Here is a 26,368-nt window from a genome sequence, read left to right as displayed (position 1 = left end):
TTCACGTGGTGAGCCTTGGAATGACTTCCTCTTGGCTAGGATCTCCGCACGCACGTCGATCTTGGGGGGCCCTTGGCCTCAGAGCATGAGATGGATCTTCAGAGAGATGCGGGCATGTGGCTTTAGCCCAACATTTGAGGACAGATTTGCAGCCAGTCTCTTGCGTGCTTTGGATAATCTCAAGCCAGCCCTACACAACAGTTAGCTCCAGTAGCCTCCGAGGAGCGGCTCCGGCAGCCTCTGATCTGGAATTCTATGGTCATTTTGCCTAGTGGTCAGATGCTGAGGGCTCGCCTGCATGTATCATGGGGAGCCATGAGTACGGACCCCGCAAGGTCAATTGGCTTGCATTCAGATAGCTACCCCTATGTTGAAAATACAAGTGAATAGAGTGTGTGCGGGAACAAGCCCTTGGTTAGAGGCTGTAAAAGAAGATGAGTAAATGTGAAAGAACCTGTGAAAAGGTGAGAAGAATCCTCCTCGGGTGAAGAATGCTTTTTCCTCTCCTGCTGTTGAGTCGAGCCCTTTCTTCTCTTTGCCCCTGCTCTCTTGCTCTAGTAGAGCTGCTTCTATCTCTTGTAGCTTCAATTCAGGTACATTCTTTAGTGTTGCTACAATGTTTTCATAATCACCTTTGTCCACACTCTTCAGAAGTACAGCTAATGCTTCATCATCTTGTACCTTTTTGCCAATAGCTGCCAGCTGTTGCTTAATGCTTTTCTATTTGTTCAAGTGTGTGATTAAAGGATCACTTTCCTTCATGTCCAATTTGTAGAATTGCATTAAGAGATTTATCTTTGAATTTTTTGCTTGTGTGCCGAACAATTTATTGAGTTCATCCCATGCATCTTTTGCCCATTGTATCCCTGTGATGTGATGAATGATTTCATCATTTAAACTGAGTGCAATAAGTCCCAATGCTTTTTCATTCTTGCTCTTCCACTCATTTTCCCCACCACAGGAACAAGCCCTTGGTTAGAGGCTATAAAAGAAGATGAGTAAATGTGAAAGAACCTGTGAAAAGGTGAGAAGAATCTACTGGGAGAGAATAAAGGGTAGCATGAGAGAATTTAGGAAGTGTGGAGATATTCTGGGAAGTGTGGAGTTATTATGGGAGATATTCAGGGAAAAGAGAAGAGGTGGAGAGAATCAAGCAAGAGGTGGAGATATTCTGGGAGTGAATCATGGAGAAATCAATGGGATTTGATGCTTGATGTAAACTCTATAAATTGAGGCATTGCCCTAATGAGAATTTGCTGGTTTTTGAGTATCCATGCCTACATTAATCTATTTATTAATTACCCACTAATTATGTCTTAATTATTTACTAATCACTTTGTTAATGATGTTGATTCTAGTGTTTGATCCACCATAGCTCATCATTATGCTCAAATTTCAACATGGTATCAGAGCCATGCCTAGAATCCATCAGGTTTATGAGCCCATTAGTTAATTAATCAAGATTAGTAGATAATTAGAAAATAATCCAAATTTTAGTTATTTTTCACTTCACCCCTTCACCCCCAGCCAGGGGAGGACTCCATTCACCTTGCACACTCACAATTAGGGCAAGCCCTTCTAACACAAGCTAGCCAACTCCCTTGGCTTCAAGCCCATCAAAACGGCGCAGCAAACCGCCAGCGAAGGAAGGAGAAATCGACGATTTGGCCGGCGCGTTTTTTCCTGAGTAATTTGCAGATTTCTCCTTCATCGAATCAAATGCTTCTAATTCCTCCTAGCCCAAGGTGTATTCAAGCATGCTCTACAAGCTGGTGAAGACAGAATTCAATTTCATCAAGTCTACAGTGAGATCCAAGCTCTTCATAAAATCTGCAGGTGACTTTGGTAAAACAGAGATTAAGCTTTCAATATTTGGTCAAATCTTGTGTTTCTTGGCTTAATCCTCTACTAGACTCATTGCTATTGATGCCTTTGAAAGCATTTGAGCTCATTTGAAGTGTAAGGCACCAGATCTGGACTCCCCGCATACTCTGTTTTTTGCACACAAAACAGAGCATTAATTTGCTAATTAGTGATTAATTAGTGCTAATCACTGTATTTTGGTGCAATTGAGGGTTCAAATTAACCATTAGGTATCTGATACAGATCCCTATAACTTCAGATTGCAAATCGGAGTTGGTTTGATACTCCAACCATCCCGTACAAATTGGTTACCCTTGATTTAGTGTAATTTCTGGTGATTTTATATTGATAAAATTGTTGTAATCATCTATTAAACACCAGATTGAGTTGTAAAAGGGTAGACACTGCCCTTGAATCTTGAAATTGGATCAAGAGGTAAGACCCCCTTCACATCACCATGAGTTCAGCACAGGAAATAGCCAAATTTAATGGGGAACAGTTTTATACATGGCAGACAAAAACCATGTATTTGCTGATGAGGAAAAATCTGTGGGGATTAGTTGAAGGGAGAGATGAATGCCCAGAGAGAGGGGAAAATGAGTGGAAGAGCAGGAATGAAAAAGCATTGGGACTTATTGCACTCAGTTTAAATGATGAAATCATTCATCACATCACAGGGATACAATGGGCAAAAGATGCATGGGATGAACTCAATAAATTGTTTGGCACACAAGCAAAAAATTCAAAGATAAATCTGTTAATGCAATTCTACAAATTGGACATGAAGGAAAGTGAACCTTTAATCACACACTTGAACAAATATAAAAGCATTAAGCAACAGCTGGCAGCTATTGGCAAAAAGGTAGAAGATGATGAAGCATTAGCTGTACTTCTGAAGAGTGTGGACAAAGGTGATTATGAAAACATTGTAGCAACACTAAAGAATGTACCTGAATTGAAGCTACAAGAGATAGAAGCAGCTCTACTAGAGCAAGAGAGCAGGGGCAAAGAGAAGAAAGGGCTCGACTCAACAGCAAGAGAGGAAAAAGCATTCTTCACCCGAGGAGGATTCTCTCGAGGACGAGGACGAGGACGAGGAAGAGGCAGAGAAGGAGGAAGGACCTTCACTTGCCACAAATGTGGAAAGCCAGGACACATGGCGAGAGACTGCTACAGCAAACCCAGTGGAGAAGGAACGACATCGGCAAACTTCATGGAGGCTCCAAAGGAAGTGGAGTCGGATCATCTTTTCTGAGAGAGAGAGAGAGGGATCCCACAATCCAATGTAACCTGCCCCAACAAAGTAAAACCACCTCTAGTAGCCTTGGACACAGAGAGAGAGAGAGTGTCAAGGACTATGGAGTTTAGGGACTTGAGGCACTGGTCGCGGACTGTCAAGTAAGAGGGAAACTTGATACAGGGTCTAGGTGTGCTGAGATAACTTGAGGGGAGGAGTAGACACTGGTCGCGGACTATCAAGTAAGGGGAGGCAAACTTGGTATAGGGTCTAGGTGTACTAGGAGTATTCACTTGAGGGGAGGTGTTGAAAATACAAGTGAATAGGGTGTGTGCGGGAACAAGTCCTTGGTTAGAGGCTGTAAAAGAAGATGAGTAAATGTGAAAGAACCTGCGAAAAGGTGAGAAGAATCTACTGGGAGAGAATAAAGGGTAGCATGAGAGAATTTAGGAAGTGTGGAGATATTCTGGGAAGTGTGGAGTTATTCTGGGAGATATTCAGGGAAAAGAGAAGAGGTGGAGAGAATCAAGCAAGAGGTGGAGATATTCTGGGAGTGAATCATGGAGAAATCAATGGGATTTGATGCTTGATGTAAACTCTATAAATTGAGGTATTGCCCTAATGAGAATTTGCGGGTTTTTGAGTATCCATGTCTACATTAATCTATTTATTAATTACCCACTAATTACGTCTTAATTATTTGCTAATCACTTTGTTAATGATGTTGATTCTAGTGTTTGATCCACCATAGCTCATCATTATGCTCAAATTTCAACACCCTAGAGGCTCAAGAGAGAGGCCTTATGGGGATCCAGGCCAGAGACCGACTTAGCCTCGACATCAAGTCTTCCATCCCTCCGGAGTGGCATATATGGAGAGCTCGATGCAATGAAGCCATTGAAGGCATTCTCACCCCACCAGCGGAGTCTATCCGGAGCATCTGGGTCGATATCATTCATACCCTTTGAGGTCAGTGGGGGCAGCTCCAGGGCGGCTTAGACCGCATGAGGAAGTGTCGGGAGGTGGTGAGCCCACTTGGCATTACATACTCCTTGTGTGGTTATTTCCCCCTCCCCCCTTGTATGAGATAGCTTTTTCCTCCTAGAGCGGCCAGCCGGAGGAGAAGTGCACCCTCCCCTTTGTTCAACTTGACTCACATTTCCCTTCGGGGACGGATTTGTACTTAGCCATTTTTGTTGTTTTCTCAGTAATTGCTAGAAGGATCTTTTTCCTAGAAAAAAAAAAAGGTTAGACTTGGGCTAAGAATTTTGCAAGTCCTAGACTACATGCAACCTATGGTACATGCATAAATGGGTTGAAAGTGCAAAAATGTGAACCCTAAGTCGGTTTTGAACTTTGCACATTGAAATTGGGACTGAAGACACCGTTGCAAGGGCTGAACTAATGCAAAACAAGGAAACCCTAATTTTTGACATGCAAACCCTAATTCAGCATGCAAAAATTCAAGGATTTCCCTAGGCTGACCTATGCTCTGACAGCACTGTTACATGTGTTTCGGAAGTGTATTCTTGATTAATGCTAATCTTACAGTTCTAGCAAACACACATAAGACAAGAGATTAAACCCTAATCTACTGTTTACTGCCAAAACATGCTCATATTACAATGGTTCTTGGATCTAGACCATAGTAACATAAAAACCCGTTTTGCCCTCTCGAAACGGCACAAAATGTTTCGAAACAAAACGAAACCTGCCCATCGAAACGGTGTTTTGCCCAAATGTAAAGTGAGGTCAAAAAAACAGGCGGGAGGTTTTTTTTGCAAATGCGATTTGTATCGTCATTTCTGTCCTTGTTTGTTGCCCATTTGCCACTTGACGCATCCAACACTTCTTCTCGGCCGCAACTTGTTGCTCTGCCTCTTCTCCTTGTCCACTCCTCCTTTTCGCTCCTTCACTCCTTCTCCTCCATGCCTCCTCTTCCTCTTCCCTTTTCCTCTTTCTTTCTTCTCCTCCACGGTCCACCCCTCCTCTTTCTCTCCTTTTCATGTCTTCCAACTTTCTCTCCTTTTCTTCTCACCTTCCTCTTCCCTTCCAACTTGTTTCTTTCCTCCTCTCTTTCTCTCCTTTTCTTGCCCAAATTTTGAAAATACCAAAACCCTACTCCCAAAATCATGAATTTCATACCCACCAGTTCCAAAACATGCATCTTCATCTTTCTGTTGGCTATGTTATAAATTTGATATGTGTATATAAGAAGTGTCATTTCGAAACCTTTGCGTTTTGTCCAAAACAGACGAAACGAAACCTTCGAAACGATGAAACAACGAAACGGACGAAACGTTTCATGTTACTATGATCTAGACTTAGGTCCAATTCATGCATGTCAACGTACTGTGCATACAAAAGATATCTTGCTTGGTCTTGAGCTTGTTACTTGTCCTTTGCAGCGTAACGACTCTATTCTGGGTTGGGGCAGTCTATCGAGACAGACGGTAGAAGTCTAAGTTGTGCTGTCCAGATGCTTGCGTTCTTGCCTAGAGCTGCCTTTATGCGGGGGGTTCTTGCCAACACTTCAGGGATGCCCAAATGAGGGTTGAAACCCCTTTATATAGGGTTCTTAGTTGGCTAAATGCTGGTCGTTTTTCAGGTCGGCTAGCACTTAACAGGTCCAAAAACACTATTAAAAACTTCATAAAACATGTTTGTATTGTGCCCAACTTGTGTCCCAACCATTGGGCCATGTCCTGGGCAGCTGTGGGTCCTATTGGGCTGTCAAAACTACCCAAATTTCACTCTATTTGGCTGATACTGAGATCCATGTCTATGTGGCACTCTTAGATTTGATGCATATGACATCCAATGGGTGGTGCTGGCGTGACTCTACCATGCATCTGGTGGCTCCTACCATCCTCTTCATCTAGTATTCGGCCAAATTGGAACGCCACATTCTATTATAGGAGAGGGATGGTATCCCAGAGCACGCTGCCAGCTAGCTGACCTAGGGTCGGCGGTCCCTCGATTTACTGATGGACTATTGGCACTAGCTCTGGACAGCTTTTGGCCTTGGAAGATTACCCTCTTTCTTTGGCTGCTTGCACACAACAATCTTGCTGTGGGAGTGTGGCTGGACGTTGTGGGCCAGCCAGCTTTATGCCATCACCACGTTGCCCCAATAGAGACACAATGACATCACCTTTGGGACTGCTCAAAGGCACAACAGGTTTGGTGACGGATTCTCTGGCTGTTCACATCTGAACCCAGTACTCTTTGCTTTGTCACATGGGGAGCTACTGCATGGGCCATGAAGGTGGAACAACTCTACTTTATGAGGAGGATGGCATATGTCCCTTCAGCTCACACACCTCCGGATCTCATCCGTCTCTGCTTCCTTGGTACCGGTTTCCTGTGGATTCCAAAGGTCGGCGTTAGTCAAAGGTGGGAGCTCAACAGCATTGATGCTTAGCACATTTGGCGATGGGAGCGCTTCACATGCAACTTGGATCTGATGCAGCAGCATTGTGTAGCCTTCTTGCGCATGTGGAGACCAATCCCCTTCTTCACTCTGGCACGGGGCCCCAGGGGAAGGGGGGGTGGGGGGGGTAGGGTGGTGGGGGGTTGGCTCCCTACACAGTTGTAGCCTCTCTCCAGGAGGGGCCAACCGAGGGAGCTCCCTCTCATCTTATGGTTTTTAGATGTCACATGAGGGTTCTTGTACTTGTTTAGACTCTCTAGAGGGTTGTAGTCTGCACTACATGGATGATTTCTTTTGTTTGATGAAGCGTCTTTTCTTGGAAAAATAAAGTATTCGTATGCCATGTGGTACTGTTTTTTTATTGGCTTATTTTTGACTAGGCATTTTCCATCCATGTGGTTGCAGGCATTCAACTGATCGAGAAATTGCCATTATGATCCTATTGGCTTACTTTTCTTACATGCTTGCAGAGGTGAACTGTCGAGCATGGCGCTGATACTTGAAATTCCATCTATGTGGAAGTGATTGTTTTGTCTGCAAAGTGTTCGTTGCTAACCTTATATTGGTTTTTTGTATGCAGCTGCTTTACCTAAGTGGGATCCTTACTGTCTTTTTCTGTGGCATTGTCATGTCTCACTATACTTGGCACAATGTGACTGAGAACTCAAAAATAACTACCAGGTGAGGGAGACACAAAATTGGCAATGATTCATGATTAGAGTATTTGTTCAGCAAAGTATGTGTGGTTGTTGAGTAGCCAACTTTGTTTAGAGTATTTTCAAGCCGAGTGCTTTGTCTGATTGCAGGCATACATTTGCAACACTGTCTTTCATTGCTGAGACCTTTATATTTCTCTATGTTGGTATGGATGCTCTGGACAAAGACAAATGGAGGAGGACAGATGTAAGGTAAGCGTTGTGGTTGATTGAAAAATCTGTGGCAAATCCTTGAAGTTTTTCTCGAGGTCCAAGGCTACCGTATGAGATCGTTTTCCTTTAGTAGCAACACTAAAGAGGTGTCCGCCTGTTTTTTGCCCACCTGTTAGCCCTGTTTTCTCTGCTTTTGCAGTGGGTGGGCACCTCCTCCCAAGCCCTCAGTCCTCTTCTTATGCCTGGCCTCCCTCTCTGCCCTTTCTTTCTCCCTTGTTATTCTTGGTGCTTGACGATTGCTAGCAGCACTTTCTTCATTTGACATTTGCGGGAGGCCCCCAATATTGCTTCCCTGGCCCTTCAAAGGCTTTCTCCAGTGATTGGGGCGACCTCTTGGATAGGTGATAAAGACCCCCTAGATGACGGTAGTTGCCATGGCACGTGTGGTAGGACTCTCGTCCCTCTAACTGGTCATCCACTCACGGGAGAACCTCTCTCTAGACTTCTCGATTCCTTGTTTGGATGGGTTCCATTTTCTCCAATGGTTGGTGTTCTCTGGGCTACCTGCCAGGGCTTTGTGTGCTGCTAGAGATGGGGCACTTCATGTGGTCATGCCCCCAAAAACAGCTCTAGTGGTGGGAGGTCGTAGTAGGCATGGCTAGACGACTTTGCACTAGAGAGACCGCCTAGAGTGGAGGCCTCACATGAGAGCACCCCCATCTGCCTTCTCCCAGATTTGCAAAGGAGTAAGCTGAAGTAGTATAACCAAAGTTTGCCCATGTAGGAATCCACTGTCCCTTCATCCCGTGTAAGCCGATCCCTTTTCCAGTGTCCCCACAAGAAAGCTCTTGGACAGAAAGATGCTCAGTTAGAGCTTGTGCATACAGATGTATGTGAGATGCCTCAGCTTTCTTTGGGAGGGGCAAAATATTTTGTGTCTTTTATTGATGATGCCACACGCAAGGTGTGGGTTTATCCTCTTCGTTTGAAGAGTGATACATTCTCAGTGTTTGAGAAGTTTGTTGCTCATGTTGAGAATCAAACTGGCAAAACTCTGAAGACTTTGCGTTCCGACAATGGTGGAGAGTATATGTCCAAACAGTTTCAGGACTTTTGTGATGCTAAAGGCATCAAGAGGGAGCTCTCTACTCCTTATGATCCTCCACAAAACGGGACAACAGAGAGGATGAACAGGACCATTTAGGAGAAGGTCCGTTCTATGTTGTCACATGTTGCATTACCTCATGGTTTTTGGGCTGAAGCTGTTATGACAGCCGTTCATCTTATAAACAGGTCACCTAACACGAGGCTTGGTGGGAAAGTGCCAGAGGAAGTATGGACAGGGAAGCCTCCGTCCTACAAGCACTTGAGAGTGTTTGGTTGCGTTGCGTACGTGCACATATGCAGGGAAATACGCACCAAACTTGATCCTAAGTCTCACAAATGCATATTCCCAGGATATGGTGACAGAGGTGAAATGGGGTATAGACTTTGGGATCCAGTGAATAGAAAGATTATACGCAGCAATGATGTCATTTTTGATGAAACATGCATGTATAAGGAGCCTGCAAGGCAACAGGAGCCTGGCAGAATCATCTTTGATGATGATGGACATCATGAACAACAACCAAGGGCTGTAAATCAGCCATTACAGCAACAAAACCAGCCCTTAAATGGTGCTGAAAATGGTCCAAATGGACAGCCAGAGATGGCAGAAGATATCCCTATGGATATCCCACAGTTAGAGGAGATACCGGGCATGATCTTTCAACCTTTTGGCATGGAACAGGAGCCACCAAAAGGTGATATGCAAGCTGGACAGCAACCTGCAAATGATGATCATTGGGTACGGAGGTCCACAAGACCCTCCAGACCCCTTGACAGGTTTGTTCCAAGGGTTGACTACTTGATGCTCACTGATTGTGGGGAGCCCTCTTGTTATAAGGAGGCTTTACAGAGGGCAGACAAGGCTCTTTGGGAGCGTGCTATGAAGTCAGAGATGGATTCTCTGCACAAAAATGGAACATGGAAGTTGGTGCATTTGCCTATAGGCAAGAAGGTTTTGCCATGCAAGTGGGTTGCACCTGATGCAAAGCCAAGATACAAAGTTGCACCTGATGCAAAGCCAGGTTAGTGGCTAAGGGCTTCAGGAATATGGTGTGGACTTTGATGAGATCTTCTCTCCAGTGGTCAAAATGACCACACTTAGAGCTGTATTAGCTTTGGTTGCTCATGATGATCTGGATTTGATTCAGATGGATGTGAAGACTGCTTTTCTTCACGGTGATCTCCATGAGGAGATATATATGCAACAGCCAGAGGGTTATGCAGTGAATGGAAAGGAGAAGCTTGTATGCAAGCTGAAAAAGAGTCTTTATGGGCTCAAACAGGCACCAAGGGAATGGTATCATAAATTTGATACATTCATGAAATCCCAAGATTTCAGGAGGAGTGACATAGATCACTGCTTATACACCAAGAAAGCTTTGGATGGCAGTCTATTGATCCTCATCTTGTATGTTGATGATATGTTGATTGCCGGGAAATCTCGTAAAGAGATGGATGCCTTGAAGAAGAGGCTGCATCAGACCTTTGATATGAAGGATTTGGGTGATGCAAATCACATTTTGGGTATGCGGATACTTCGGGACAGAAATCAGCATGTGTTGTATTTGTCTCAGAAGGAATACATTGGCAAAGTTTTACAGAGATTCAATATGGAAGGGGGGAAGAAGACTAGTACTCCTTTGCCTCCATATGTGAAACTCAGTGCTATGGACAGCCCACAGTCGGATAGTGACACGGCTGATATGGCCAAGATTCCGTATGCTTCAGCTTGTGGTAGTCTCATGTATGCCATGGTTGCTACCAGGCCGGACATTGCATTTGCAGTGGGAGTGGTTACTAGATACATGGCCAAACCTGGCAAGAAGCATTGGGAAGCAGTGAAAGGTGTCATGAGATACCTGAAGGGCACACAGGATATGTGCATCTGCTTTGGCAAACAGGATGCATTAGTGCATGGTTACACGGATTCGGATTATGCCGGTCATCCAGATAACTGGAAGTCTACTACCGGTTATGTGTTTACATTCACAGGAGGTGCTGTGTCATGGATATCCAGGATGCAGAAGTGCACTGCCTTATCTACTACAGAGGCCGAGTATATTGCAGCCACAGAGGCTTGCAAGGAGGCATTATGGCTATCTCGGTTAGTGGTTGATTTGGGTTATACAGGGGATATTCCATTGTTGCATTGTGACAGTCAGAGTGCCATCCAGTTTGCAAAGAACCCTGTCTTTCATGCAAAGACGAAGCATGTGGATGTGAAGTATCACTTCATCAGAGAGGTGATAGAGAACAAGCTGATTCAGCTTGTCAAGATTCATACGGATGACAACCCGGCTGATCTGTTGACAAAGAGTTTGCCTCCAGAGCGGTTTGCTCATTGCAGACACTTGATGGGCATTGGATGAGGCCAGTTTCAGCCTTGATATGGCCTTGTACATTATCATGTAAATGCTGTTTTTTCTTTTCCTTCATTTAAGGGCACTTTACCTTTAAGTGGGAGGTTGTTGGGGTAAAGGCATTATGCCCACCCTTATAGTGTGTACAAGCCCATAAGTTTTATAGTACATAGTACACTTAGTACTTTTAATGTACTAAGTGCACTATGTGTACTAGAGCAAATATACATGTGTGATAGGGGAGTCACACACTCATACTTTGAGTTGACTTATCCCCACATGTCTCTCTCACTCTCTCCCTTCTTCTCTGTGTGTGTCTCCCACATGAAACCCTCTCTCTCTCCCTTCAAGGGGGACTATCAGATATGATTGCCAGCACCATTGGTGTGAAGCAGGGCTGCCCTCTCTCCCCGACACTCTTTGGCTTATACATCGACGAGGTAGCAGACTACATCATACACGGAGGAGGCTTTGGAATTGACATCTCAGGTACGACTGTACACATTCTATTATATGCTGATGATATCATTCTTGTGTCGGATACTCGGACAGGGCTACAAAGGCATCTACAGGCCCTGGATACTTTCTGTGCGGAGCGAGGACTCACAGTGAACCTTGGGAAAACCAAGGTTATGGTCTTTCATACATCAGCAGCAGTCAGATGCCAGACTATCCTTACACTAGCCCGGGGACAGGTAGAGGTGGTGGGCTCATATGTATACCTTGGGGTCACATTTACCAGCTCATCAGGGAGATTCTCTATGGCACAGGCAGCCAGAGACAGAGTGACACGAGGGTACGCAGCACTAGCAATTTTGGAACGCCAGTGTCACCAGGCACACTTCAGAAGCCCCGTACTAAGGGGTGGCTATTTGATACACTAGTTACTCCAGCATTGACGTATGCAGCAGCAGTATGGGCACCAGGTTTGGCTACATCCTCATGGACACAGATAGAGCACCCTCAGATTTTGATGCTCTCATGGATGATCCGCAGCAAACCTTCAGTACCACATGATATCCTTCGAGCGAAGTTTGCTGTACCACCTATGTTAGTAGAGGCCATGTTCCAGACTATATCTTTTATACACAGGATGCGGGAGCTCCCACTAAATCGGGTATCTCGGGCTGCTTTTGAGGCATCGAGACAGCTTGCTGAGGAGGGACATACCTGGTCATGGTACTCCCAGGTGGTACAGTGGATATCATCACACAGGATTGATATTGACAGATTACCACCCTTACAGTATGACCTAGCTGCACCACACAGACGCCTCTCTCAAACAGAGAGGAACAGAGTCATGAGACATGACATTTGGCAGGGCCACATACAGGAGACTTGGCTATCTCCCAGTCAGCCACTCCCGACGAAGATGCTCTACTACAAAGACCACTTCTTGAGCACCTCCACAGACGGCTTCATCCAACGACCATGATACTTTGATACTTTGGCTATCTCCCAGTCAGCCACTCCCGACGAAGATGCTCTACAAAGACCACTTCTTGAGCACCTCCACAGACGGCTTCATCCAACGACCATGATACTTTGAGGTCCACTTATCACATGGAGCCAGAGTAGCCATTGGGCGACTGAGGGTCTCATCACACCAACTAGAGATCGAGACTGGGAGAGAAGCACGCATCCCTCGAGCAAAGCGCATTTGCAGATTATGCCAGACGGGGGTAGAGACAGAGGAGCATTTTGTTTGCCAGTGTGGTGCTTTGCAGGAAATCAGGGCATGCTATCTTAAGGTTTTTAGAGGGACCACATCACTTAGACAGATCTGGGAGAGATCGGACCAGAGACAGCTAGGCAGACTACTACTAGCACTACAGAGACACAGGGAGATCTTACTTCAGACACCCGCACATCATAGCGGAGGAAGACAGTCCCAGTTGATTGACTTCTTCCAGAGATTGGCACCAGTAGCCTAGCCACACACATTGGGAGTGACATCTCAGCGAGCGGAGGAGATTCGAGCTAGGCGACGACCCAGACTAGCCGGCTACTAGACACCACGGCTACACCACAGAGAGATCACGGCCATCCGGTCTCGACACCAGCAGGAGGTCTAGGAGCAGCTGGCACATTTTCGCTCTGATCCAAGACGCATGTTCCAGACATTTACGGCATCCTCAGATCGGATGTATGACATATTGTACCCAGACTATGGGACTGGATGGAGTTAGGAGTAGATAACATATCATATTTGTATCACCCCTTCAGCATATAGAGATGCATTAGTAGCCCTAGTACTCCATCCACACCCTCTCGTTTGTACACCACCATTGAGTCCCCTATGGTCGTGTTGTCATACTTGTACATTTTATTCTCACTCCACATTTTCCTCTTGATGACTGGAGGAACATCATTGTACTACTTGTTTGTCTCATAGGCCAATTTTGGCCTTTTGCAGACGTTAATATATCTTTCTTTCTTTCTTTCTCATTATCACTATGGCTGTCCTCCACCTGCATTTGCCATAGCCCTGGACAACAGAAGGGTGTGGAGTGTCTGCTCAATCTCTTCCCTAGTGAATGTGGAATCCAAGAAACTCCGCAGAGCCAATGAGATGATGGCATGACAACCAACACTCAGTGAGGATTTTGGACCGTTTGCTCCAGGCTCCACCCGGATTGAGGAGATTTGGACCTCTCAGACCTTCGCTCTTGGACAGGCAGCGATCGATCTGGATACTGCACTACTAGAGATTAGCTCCTTCCTTCAGACCTCCGCCCAAGAGAGACTCAGGGCATTCAGAGAGCAGGAGAGAAGCCTTTTATGCAGCTTAGCCTCTCTTCAACGTCTTCAGGATTAGAACCCATAGATCCCCTGGGTTCACGCCCAAATGTAGGCAGCATATACTTTGCTAGAGAGCCTGGAGGAACAATGGATTGAGTACTGATACCACACATGGACATCCTTCTGGACCCAGGCAGGGGACAGGGTCTCCCGTGAGTTTTTTGCCTCCTTGGGACCCCACTTTAGGCCAGAGGGGATACGAGCTCTTTGCCGGCCAGACAAATCTATTGCATTAGAGCCTCATGAGGTTCGGGCGGTAGCCTAGACCTTTTGCAATGCTTTGCTCCCTGCTGACTTGGATTCCCCTCAAAGAGGCGGATTTCCCTCTTCCTTCACCTTTGGGACTCCATGGGAGGAGGCTTTCGGGCTGCTTTCAATGAGGTTATGCACACATGCTTACTTTCCAAGCACCCGACCGAGGGTTTGATATGCCTAATCCCAAAGGAGGGTGGGGATCGTCCGACATTGGAGACCCATCACCCTCTTAGGGACGGCATACAAGATCCTGGCCAAGGCGATCAGCTTGCATCTTCAGCCCTCCCTCCCTAATTTGATCCATGCTACTCACAGTGGCTTCATCTGAGACCGCAACATCTTGGAAAACATCTTCACCTTTTGGGATCCAACAACCATAGCCAGACCTCGGGGGGAGGACGTTGTTGGAGTGGAGATCAAAGTAGCAACACACACATTTGTCATTGATGCAGCAGCAAGGAGAAATAGATGGAAGCACAACACTCAATGTAGATTGATGAGAATTAGTGAAGTACAAGTGAAGTGACATGATAAGGTCACTTACACACACTCATAAGAGTGCATACGCCATTGCCTCTGCTGAGGTCTAATAGTCCCTTGGACACCACGGGCCTGAGGTGGGATTGCCAGCAGCATAGCACTGTGGTACATTTGTTGGCAGGTGTGCTGCAGTCAGACCATGGAGGGATGGCCACCCCTCCGGCAGAGATAGACATCATTCACATCCTACAGGGAGGTTGGGAAACACCTGCAGGATGACTCAGAGAGAGCAGTGGTGCGCAGCCTTCCTAGGAATTTGAAGTCTGGGTCCCATTCTTGCTTGTGGCGACAGTGGCATATTCCGGTATTTGAGGCCGTCAGTGTTGCCTTGGGGGTGGGGGCGGGGGGGGGGGTTACACTACTAATAGGATCTCTTTTTTGGGAAAAAAAAGTGAACTCGGTCTACCTTATAAGAGCAACATGTGAGAAAAACACGAGTGACACAATTTCTGACTATTATACTAACTTCAATTAATGTGGTCCATACAGTGCTGCAACTTCAGCTGGACTCTCTGCAACTTTGATTTTGGTAGTTCTTATTGGCAGAGCAGCGTTTGTATTCCCATTATCTGCCTTGTCAAACTTGGTTCGGCGAGCTCCTGGTACCAAGATTAGTGCTCGCAAGCAGGTAACTTCATCTTGTGTAGGTATTTCAGCCTCACTGATAATCACTGAACCAAATCGCTCTGAACTTTTACTAATGGTGCTAAAATTTGGGGCACTTAAGAGTCCTGTTGGAGCTTGTGTTAGTGTATAGCAGTTTTTGGGGAAAGTCAACTCCAAATAAGATAAAAATATACCCATTTGCACAGGTGATTATCTGGTGGGCTGGCCTTATGAGGGGGGCTGTTTCCATGGCCTTGGCCTACAATAAAGTAAGCCCCTTCAAAATTTTCAATATTGAACAGCTCTCAGAGTAGACACTCTACAATTAGTTAAATCAGTATATTGTTTAGTAAGAATGCGTTTGTCTTTTCTTTCTTGCAGTTCTCAGCCATAAGCTCAATCAATGCAACAATGATCACCAGTACCATAATCGTTGTCCTCTTTAGTACAGTGGTAAGTTAAATAGGTGCTTCTTCTAGCATATACTAAGGTTTTCCTCTTCCCATCTTATATCATATTCCTCTTCCCATCGATTGAAAGAAAAAAAGTATATTAGAGAAACTGTTCACAACCCTTTTTGTTCTTGCTGTATTGTTATGGCTGTGCAGGTTTTTGGACTGCTGACAAAGCCACTGTTGCAGTGGTTGCGTTCCCCGCCGCATCTCAGGTCAAGTGGTGACAATTCCGAACCAACTACTCCCAAAGATGCCAGTTTTAGCTCAGAGTTCCAAGTCCCTCTTCTTGAGGATGGTGAATTAGATCAGCCTAATAATGTGGGGACTAGGAGCAGTCTTCAAATGCTGTTGAGAACTCCATCTTCTTCTACAGTGCACCATGTTTGGCGGAGATTCGATGATTCATACATGCGCCCTGTGTTCGGGGGCAGGGGCTTTGTGCCACACCTTCCACGGGTGTCAAGTGGAGAGGTTTTACAAGAATCTCATGTGTTGATACGACCATGAAAGGTGAACGCACGACTGTCAAAGCAAACCATCCTTTTGTGCACAACAGCTCCGGCTATTGTTCCCCTTTCAAAATGGGGGATGTTTGAAATCTTACGATGCAAAGCAGCGATGAAAGAAGCTACAATATGCATATGCTCATTGAAAGAGGCCCTCTGAACAGCCACAGTACACAACACCATCCTGAATGGTTGGTAAAATGAACAGGTTTTTGTAATCATCATATCTGGTTCCTTATTCTTTGATTCTTTTCTCCCCAGTTTATGGTCTGTGCCGATTGACTCTGGTTTTTGCTTTGAGAAAGGGGAGGAGACCCACCACTAAAATTATCAATCTCTTGTATCATGTATGCACTACTTGTGACCACCTTGCAGACTTTGTAGCATTCTGATACCATGACGATGGAGTCCTTTAGAAGTGCTAGTTTGGTACACACCATTAGGATCTGGGGAAAGGGATCCTGTAAAGATGCCTAAAAGCATAGAATCTTTAAACCGGAAATTTGTCATACAGTTTGGCACAATCTTGTTTATGAGTAATTTCCAGATCCCAAATATGTTTTTTTTTGAGGAGCATACTGAGTCTGATTCTCGAGTTTACATCTTAAACCAAAGTTCTCCAAAGGTCCTTTTTGCCAAGGAGAGTTATGAGCCAAACCATCTGAATAACCTTGGATGTAAGCTTTAGCTATTTCTAAGTTCTGGCATGACTTTGTAGCCATCTCGGTTGCTTGTGTGTGCGTTTGGCCAAAAGGGCATGTACTTGATAGCGGGTGCGGTTGGCCACATGTGCATTTGGTCATAAAGCCATGGTCACCTACCACTTATGGCATAGCATTATACACCGCTCCATAGATAGCAGCAGTACTCAAAGTTTAGGTGAGTCATTGTACAAACGCACTCTAGACTGACCAGAGCATGATCATTGTATCTTATTCATGTTGTTCACCTAGCATTGTTAATGTGCAAGAAGGGAATCTTCAAATAAAAGAAAACTGCAATCATTAGCATGGAGTACACACATGTGCAATCTTGTAGGACACGAGTGAAGCTTGCATGAAGCAAGAAATGAGTAATCTTGATGATGGCTTATAGTTGTCTTTTATACTTGCACACTATGTTGAAGCCCATCCTTGTTGCCTTGATCCTTGGCCCTATATCCACACCCATCATTCATGTACCATGGTCTTTCGCCCATATAAGTATATACAAATCGAAAGTAACCACGTTACAAACCATCCCCTTCCATTGGTTTTGTTCTCGAAACCATTAATATCCAGTCCACGAGATGGAATGCAACTCCAATAGCCAAATAAACCATATATAACATGTAGGGGCTTCAATGTGCATGGCTCCAAATTTGTTCATGAGAGTAGAATGTCTTCCACTTATTAAAAATTGCATGATGGGCTCTCAAATCAAGTTTCAAATGATTTTCCATATCCATATGTGAGTCTTGTGAAAGATTTCTTGCATGAGAATTGAAATCTTCCACTTATGGGGCCTCCAAAGTTGTCATAACAGTAATTTCAAGCAAACAAATAGCTTCCGTTTGGCATCAATATCACTCATGATATTCACTCAAAAGCTCTTCAAATCATTCTAACATAGAATTGGGCTGCTAAGAAGCTTGTTCAAAAGGTAATCCATGCTATTTGATCAAATATTAAACCATAGTACGATTGCGAAGCACTCTTTCTTGCTTGTCCACTATTCTCTTCGACACATATTCAACCCTTTCTTTATCCATTGGTGGTAAGCCATAAAAAAATTGTACCTTTGCTCCAACATAAGCCTTCAAATGTGACACATGGAATATATCATGTATCTTGGTAGTTGGTGGAAGCAATAGTTGGTATATAACCTCTCCAATGCCTCAAAACTTTGTATGGACCATAATAGCAATGAGCTAACTTGGTGTTAGTGTTGCCCTTGAGAGAACTATATCTTGATTTAGGGAGTCCTAAGAACACATAATTCTCTTTTTTGAACTCCAATGGCCTTCTATGCTTATCTACATAGTGCTTCATCCTTTCTTGTAATCTCTTGATATTACTCTTACATTGTTGAAGAAGCAATACTTGCATCTTTTTCGCTTCTTCTTTTGCATTTGGATTGAAACCCTCTTGCTTAATGACCATCATTTGGTACATATCAGGAGCCAACACCTAGCTTATGTCTTGTTCTCCCAGAGCACTATAAGTCTTTTACAATTAGGAACCGTAAGTTAGTGCTTGATAATGCTACACAAAAACTTACAAGTGAGGCAAAAGGAGTCTATGATGGTCCAAATGAAGTAAAGGAAGTAGATTTGGCTAAAATTGGGGAAGACCCTAAGCCAATCTTTATATTAAAAGACCTCACTTCGAGTCGAGAAGCTGAACTCATTGACCTCCTCAAGGAATATCAGGATTGCTTTGCATGGACTTACCATGATATAAAGGGAGTACCTGTTGAGGTTATGTAGCACACAATTCCCATGGTACCAAATACTAAACCTGTCCATTAGCGATCTTATCCAATGAACCCAAAGTATGCTCAGATTGTTAAAGAAGAGATAAACAAGCTCATCAAATGTGGATTCATCTATGCGATTGAACATTTGGATTGGGTGTCACCCATTGTGGTTGTGGTTAAAAATAATGGGAAGTTGTAAGTATGTGTCGATCTCAAGAAGGTCAATGCAGTAACAAGACGAGAACATTATCTCTTGCCATATTCAGAACATGTACTCGAATGAGTAGCTAGCAAGGAAGTATACAACTTCTTAGATGGTTATTAACGGGGATAACTAATTTTTCATTGCTCTGGAGAATCAAGCTAAAACTACTTTTGTTACAAAACTTGGAGTTTACGTTTATAGAGTTTTGCTATGTGAAACACTCAGTGTTTCATGGCGTGAAAGCCTAAGGTTTCACGCATTTAAAAACAAGTCAAACTTGATATTCCATGAAGTTCGGTTCACGTCATTTTTTGCACTTTCACACAAAAAAAAAAATTCGAATTCGAAAAAGCCTTGAAATCAGCCTTTATACATGGCTTTTCTAGACAAGGTGATCGGTGGAGTGCAACAACAGAACTCTATTCAATTGAATGTCAACTAAATGAATCCATTAGAGATTTTATCCTTAGGATAAAACTCTTGGAGTCACGTTGTGAGTCATGGAAAAAATTAAACGATGTTCAATTGAAGAGATGTTTCATGATGGGCTTAAAGAATAACAACTTACACAACTTGATCATTGTATCCAATCCGGAGACATTCGATCAATGTTGTAAAGAAGCAATACGTTTAGATGACAACATGCTAGAAGAATTGGATGAGGCTCAAATAAATTATACCACCACCACTAAGCGTGAAGGGTTAGCAATGATTTATGCTGTGAAGAAATTTCAACATTACTTATTAGCTAATTGTTTCTCGTTGATTTTTCTTTTAGCGGAATGCCAAGACAGTAGTCTGTGGTGACAAACCAGTCAGGCAATGCCGTGGGAGAAATGCAATCACCCACCAGAGTTTCCGGGTACAAACACCAACTCTCAAATGGCCACGGGGACACACAGGACACCACTCTCTACTGAGCAAACCTTCACTCTCACTCTCTCAGTTCACACTCCGCATTTCTCCACTAACTATCTTACTCACTTTCTCACACATAGAAAGCATGTTCAGTAAAACAGAGACACTACAGACTTAAACCACATAGTGTAGAGAGCAATACAGAACAATAATGAAATGGCAAGATTGCTCTTAGTTATATTCCAGTAGTATTGCAGACTAATACAGAGCAATTGCCCAACATAGACTATCATTTCTTGATTACTATTACTATAACAAGCTTCACGACACAACTGTCAACTATCACTTGAGAGCATACAATGACTGCACCCTTCATGTATTCCTTCTATCTGAGTATCTATCTCTATTCCTGTCTAACACCATATCATCCCTTCGTCTCACTATCTACAGTGACCAGTTGCCCTTTTACATTGAGACTTCTTGTTCTTGACAATGGCTCTCTGGTAGTTACAGTTCGCCACCTCCACACGTGCAATACCGAGGTGGTGCTCACAACGTGGGGGGGAGTGGGTTGCCTACGCTTTTTGCCACCATTGAGCTGCTGGGCGCAACACTTGGCATGCCTGGTGCTTGAGCTGCTGCTCCTGAACCAGTTTCCCTGACAAATTTCTCTTTGAATCTTATAAACATTTCTGGGGGAGTATGGTCCGAGATGTACACATCATCTGCATAAGTGGCATGCTTCTGCATCCTCTTTCATTTTTCTACCTGTTCTTCTGAGCACCCCAGACCCTTATTGTCAGTCTGTGGTGTCTTCTGATAAAAAACTTTTACCATCGGTCGTAGTGGAGTCTACCTTAGAATTTTCTTTTCTGCCATTGGTATGGGCCTCTATTCAACCTGTATAACTTCTTCATATTTTGTTGGATCATATAAAGGTGAGCCTTGTACCTTTTTCGTTTTCAGGTCTCCGGTGCCCCACTTCCAGACATTGATACTTGTAGGTGGTTGCATTCTAGGTGAGCATGGGTGTTCTGGAGGAAGAGGTTTCCTCGTAAGAATGGACCTTACTTTGTCTGCATTTTGAAAATATGGTGGTAGCTCTTTGTTAGCTCTCAAGCTCAGAGAACACACATGTGAAGTGTTAAAGAATGCATTGTCTAGGCTGGCCCACAGAGCTGGTGAGTTGTTGTGACCAATTGATGTTTTAGGTGCTCATTTTCTTTGTGCAGGGCTTGGTTGGCGTCATGTTACTTCCGGACCTCAACCAATAGCTCTTCGCGCTCCTTTCTAGGTACTCCGAGTGACAGCATTGTCGTGCTTTCTGTGGCTAGCTCTACATCAGCCTTAACTTTTGCAAGCTATGCTTGGAGTCTAGCCACTTCTTCCTTTGCTTCCCTTAGCTCTAACTTTCATTGTAGCCTTGCCTTCAGGGTCTGATGTACCCTTTTTGCCACTTGCTTTGCTTCCTCTATTTGCATCTAGAGGATAGTTTTGTAACTTTCCCAATCTTCGAGCCCTTCATTTCGGAGCTAATTCTCATTTTCCATGCAGTGCTGCGTTTCCAGCTCCAGTGCGTTCAATTGTTTGATGGTGTCTATTTCAAATTTGGTGCTCCTTTCCAGCCTTTGTTTGTAGTCCTCTGCCTGCTCTGTGCCCTTGTCTCTATCTTGGAGAGCTTCTCTCAATATATATGCATATTCACTGGAGGGTGTGGCATCCTGCAACTCCTTCTGCATATTCACTGGAGCGTGTGGCGTCCTGCAACACCGTATTTCTTTTAGCTAACTTCTTTGCCTCCTTTTCCAAGTGTTCTTCTTTCCAAGTAATGGCCTTCAATGCTTGTGCCAGATTATGGTCTTCACTTTCCACTCGATTTCCCTTTTCGGAAGTACTTATTTTGGGGGACTCCTAGCCTACTGGCTGCTGTTGTTGTTGCTGATGTGGTTGTTGTTGTGGCTCCCTATCTGCATCTTCATCTTTATCTAGGTCATGGATGACCTGTTGGCTTGCAAGACATTTGTTCTCATAAATCTCTATTAGGGCTTGCAGCACCTTCAAGCCCTGATCCCACACCTTGCTAAGTCTAGCCTTGTTTTTATCACTGTTGCTTTAGCATCTAATGGTAGGCACATAACTTCTTCTTCTTCTTTGTTTTCTAGGGCTTGGGCTTTTGATTGGGTGACTGCCAACGGTATTGTGCTGTCCATCACTTCATCCTTCAGTCTTTGGATGGTGTCGGCCCAGACCTTTGCTCACTTCCTTGTTTCAGCTAATTTTGCACACAGCCCTTCCACTTGAGCTTCAAGCACGTGCCTCTCACTGACAAGGGCTCTGATCTTTCTCTCGCTCAGCTCCTTTTGTTGTACTAGGGCCCTTTCAACCATTGCTATCTTCTTTTGCATCTCCTCGTTTTGCTGTGCCATCATCTGTGTTTTGCTTTCTAAGTCTTTGGCTTTACCCATGGCGTTTACTAGCATTCCATGATGTTTATGATTCAAGGTGCACATGTTATTAATTGTACTCCGGGCCTTCTTCTCATACTTCTCCTCCATAGAAGTGAGAGCTTGTGAGAGGATTTTTTGGGCCACAGACATCAGCTCTCTGTTTGTATGCAGTTGTTGGATGATAAGTTCCACCTCCAACTCTCCGGGTAGCTTGAAGCTGTGGCTTGGCCCTTCCTGCACTTTCTGTGCCAGGGCCGCCACCCAAGGCCACAATTCTGTTGGTATGACCACTTTTTCTCTTGGGGTAATTTCCCCTTTTGAGCTTGTTCTCTCTTTTTCTGTTGTTCTCCTTCTTTCCTCTTCTTCTCTTCTTCCTCCTTCCTTCTCTTTTCTTCTTCTTCAAGTTTCTTCTTCCCTTTTAGCTTCCACAGCACCTTCCTGCTTCTGTTTCTCCTCTAGCTCCCTTTTTCTTTCTTCTTCTGCCTTCTATTTCTTGACCTCTTTTGGGTTAGGCAGCATCTCTTCATCTATTCTTTGCTTTCTCTTCTTGATAGCTTTCTGGAAAATCTTCTGCCATTCCTCCTCATCATCTATGTCATCCTCAAATGAACTGAAAGTTACCTTTGTAGCTTTCGAAGATCCTCCGGCTTCCTTATGTTGGTGTTTGAAATGGACATCTCCTGTCCCTAGCGATCCGCCGACCTGGCAGCCTAAGCAATTGCTTGTAGGTGCACATGTACTACTATGGGTCGTTTCTCCTTACCCCATGTGGTTGCCCTCTTTGCTAGATTTTCTTTGTAAATGGCGGCCTAGTTTATTTTTTCTCCTGCTTCTGCTACTTTGAGCAGTCCATAGTTTTTATTGGACAAATCCTCCATCTTGTCCATAAACATGACATTCTGCAAGAAAATGTGAATCGTTCCTGCCCGGTTTCATCCGCCATGTCCTTCACACCTGATGCATGTTTCCAGTCTTAGGAATTTCTTCTTCTATCCTTGGCTTCAAATTTGTGTCCATTGCACCATCCATTGGTAATCCTAGTGTATGATGCACAACGAGCTCTAAAACTTTTATAGGCTTCTTTCCCTTTACGTACACTATGTTGGTCTCCAGAAATTGATTTATCAGTTTTCCCCCATCCTCAAGGTCCTATAGCTCCTCCCACTGGTGTTCCAACAGTTTTTCAAACCCACACTTCTTTGCCCACTCCTGATGTTCCTTCTTCCTTATATCGGGGATGACCATAGGCATGCAGAGGCTTTTCTAAGGCCTCTAAGACTTATTGATCTTTGGCATGGCACTGTCTTCAAACAAAGTGTTGCAGATGGGTGAGAGAGAGAGTTGTAAGAGGGCAAATTGCGAATGTGCGTTTTTAGTCTCCTTGTGTTCTTTTTTTTGATGTTTTCTCCTTTTCTCTTCCTTTTTTTGGGGTGTTATCGTTTTCAGCTTTTCGATTTTTGAGGTGATGTGACCCTTGATTCATATCTTGCCCCCGCCTCAGCTTAATGGTATTAAAGCATTCTTGATGTCTTCTTATCTTAGTGTTTGAGTGGGGTTTTAATGATGTTGTGGCATCTATCCTCCTTGCAGTGCTCATGTCGACATCGTGGCCTTTTGAGTTGTTGACGTGGATCGGGCTGGCACACACTTGGTCACTTATTTTTTTACTGTCTTGGCTTTGATTGGTTGTTGAGATTTTAACTTTTGCGGTCTTGCTACCCTCGTGGATTGGCCACCCTTCCGTGGCTTTGTGATTTTTAAAATTTTTCGCATGTACCTCCACTGGTGAGATCATACCACATTATATGCTCTAGACTGGCTCCTGGTCTTCTGCTTTTGCTTCTTCCAGCCACTAGTTGGCCCTTGTATTTTCTCATTCTAAAGCCATTTAGTGTCTTTGGAAAAGGTGTACCATCCAAGTTTTCTAAGGTAAAAGCATTCTGGCTGACCAGGTCTTTTACTATGAATGGTCCTATCCACTGGGGTGAGGTCCCAGCTTGGAATTGTAGACCACTGCGAGATCTCCTTTCTTTAAAATTATATGCTTGAGATGCCTATCAGTCTAGGCCTTTCTTCTCTGCTGCACTATTTCCACCTTTAGTAGAGACTTGATTTGCCTTCCTTCCTCTAAGGCTAGGAGTTCTTGTATTCTATGCTCTCGGGATTCTTCCATTGGCAGCTTCTCTTGAATGGTCACTCTCAGACTGGGTACCACAAATTCCATAGGCATAACTACTTCCAACCCATAAATCAGCTTAAATGGTGTTTTCCCAGTTGAGACTTTGTAGGATGTGCGAAATGCCCATAGGGCAGCATCTCACTTCTGGTCATAATCATTTTTGCTGGCATTTACAATTTTCTTTAAAATTTGGGTCGCAACCTTGTTGGTCAATTTCGCCTGGCCGTTACACTATGGGTAGTAGGGTGAGGACTTCTTGTGATTAATCAGGTATCTCTACATCAATCCTTTCATTACTTTGTTTATGAAACGTGTGCACTGGTCACTGACTATTTCGTGGCAACCCATGCCTAGCAAAGATGTCCTTGAAGAGGAACTTCACCACCTCTTCTGTGGGGTTGCTCTTTACAGCTTTAGCCTTTGGTCACTTGGTAAAATAGTCAGTCTCGCGACAATGTACTCACATTGCTGCCTTTGTGGGTGGCTTGATTGGTCCCACAAAATCTAATCCCCACTTTATGAATGGAGATAGCTGCAGTATGGGTGAGATGGGAAATCTATCGGAATCTTGGGGTTGACCGATTCGTTGACAGACATCGCAGTTCTTTGCTTCACTATTGGTATCCCTCATGAGACAGTTGGCCACCATAGGCCTGCTTGCAAAATTTTTTGAGCTGTTATTTCTCCACCCATGTGTCCTCCGATGATACCATAGTGTGCTTCTCTTAACACCGCTTGCTGCTCATTATTATATCCAAGACACATCTGCGTAGGATCTGGTCTATGCCTCTTTTGTAGAGCTGCCCAATAATCATGGTGAAATTTTTGCTTCTTAGGGCAATTCTCTTTTCCCTGTCTCAGCGGTGTAAAGTCCCATCTTCCAAAAACTGCATCATGTCATAATACTAGTTTTTTTCTCTTCGGTTGCTGTGCTACTGTGAATAAGTTGGTATCTGAGAGTTGATCTTCTAAACCCTCCAAGGCAGGTTCTTCGAAATCTAGTCGGGACAAAAAGCCCACTATTGCATTTTCTTTTCTAGGTGTGTGTTGAATCTGAATTCAAATTCTTGAAGTAGAAGCATCTTGCCATTTTTCCCACCAGAAAAGCCTTGTTCACTAGGTAAATGAGGGCTTAATGATCCACATGGAAAACAAATTTGTTTCCCAAGAGATAATGTTGGAACTTGTTCATAGCGTAGATCATTGAAAGGGCTTCACATTCTGTTGTGCTATAGTTCCTTTTTGCCCTTGCGAGGGCTTTGCTGGCATAATGGATGGGCTGCATATAACCTTTTTGCTTTTCTAGCGTCACTGCACTGCTCACTGCTTTGTCATAAGCATCTATATAAACATGGAACATTAAATTCCATTTCGCGTTGATCATCATTGGTGCAGATGATGACACCATGCACTTCAGCCAATGGAATGCCTTTTGACACTCCGGACTACATTCATACTTTGCATCCTTCTTAGTGAGTGTATATAATGGGAAAGCTACATGTGCTAGATATTTCAAAAATCTCACCTGCTACTTCACCTTGCCAAGGAATCTTTCAAGTTGCTTAATGTTCTGGGGAGAAAACATTTTGGATATGGCCTCCGCCTTAGCCGGATCTATAGCCAATCCTTGGGCTGACACAATGTGTCCTAACAATGTTTTGGATTTTCCTCCGCCTTAGCCGGATCTATAGCCAATCCTTGGGCTGACACAATGTGTCCTAACAATGTTTTGGATTTTCCTGCAAAAGCACATTTGGCCGGATTTAACTTCAGTATTCTCTGCGTCTCTGCAAACATAGCCTCAAATGATAAAATGTGCTTTGCCTTATCTCCGGACATGCTGAAATCATCCACAAAAGCTATCATGAAGCCTGTCAAGTCGTCATAGAAAATTTCTTGCACCATTCTCTGGAAGGTAGCAGGTGCATTTTTAAAGCCGAACATCATAACGGTTGCCACAAAGATACCCCATTCAATGATGAATGCGGTCTTCTCCCCCTATCTTCCAGAGCCATCTTCACCTGGTTGTACCCACTGAAACCATCTAAAAAAGACTAATCTCCTTTCCGGCTATCTCATCCCAGTAAGGAGTTCGTGAATGGGAGTGGAAAGGGATTTGAGTTGGTTTGCGGCATTCAGCTTGTGGTAGTCCACACAGATTTTGATTTTCATATTCTTTTTGGGGACTA

The 26,368-nt window shown here is 44.1% G+C and overlaps 1 protein-coding gene across 2 annotated transcripts in view; it reads left to right on the top strand.

Annotated features, from left to right (window-relative positions):
* Positions 1 to 16,566, top strand: part of LOC147612290 (sodium/hydrogen exchanger 1-like) — a 47,434-nt gene extending 30,868 nt beyond the window's left edge. For both annotated transcript variants that reach the window (XM_086782901.1, XM_086782900.1), the window contains 7 exons: positions 6,939 to 7,005; positions 7,114 to 7,214; positions 7,340 to 7,441; positions 14,956 to 15,094; positions 15,279 to 15,341; positions 15,454 to 15,525; positions 15,681 to 16,566. In XM_086782901.1, the coding sequence (XP_086639027.1) occupies positions 6,939 to 7,005; positions 7,114 to 7,214; positions 7,340 to 7,441; positions 14,956 to 15,094; positions 15,279 to 15,341; positions 15,454 to 15,525; positions 15,681 to 16,034 (898 nt within the window). In that variant the 3' untranslated portion in view covers positions 16,035 to 16,566. The remainder of the gene's footprint in view (positions 1 to 6,938; positions 7,006 to 7,113; positions 7,215 to 7,339; positions 7,442 to 14,955; positions 15,095 to 15,278; positions 15,342 to 15,453; positions 15,526 to 15,680) is intronic.
* The last annotated feature ends 9,802 nt before the right edge of the window (positions 16,567 to 26,368 follow it).

Source organism: Cibotium barometz, chromosome 45, assembly GCF_041138505.1.
Source record: "Cibotium barometz isolate CiBa-2024 chromosome 45, ASM4113850v1, whole genome shotgun sequence".
In the NCBI taxonomy this organism is placed as follows: domain Eukaryota; kingdom Viridiplantae; phylum Streptophyta; class Polypodiopsida; order Cyatheales; family Cibotiaceae; genus Cibotium; species Cibotium barometz.
Note: the sequence above shows the minus strand (reverse complement) of the source record. Positions and strands in the feature narration are given on the sequence as shown.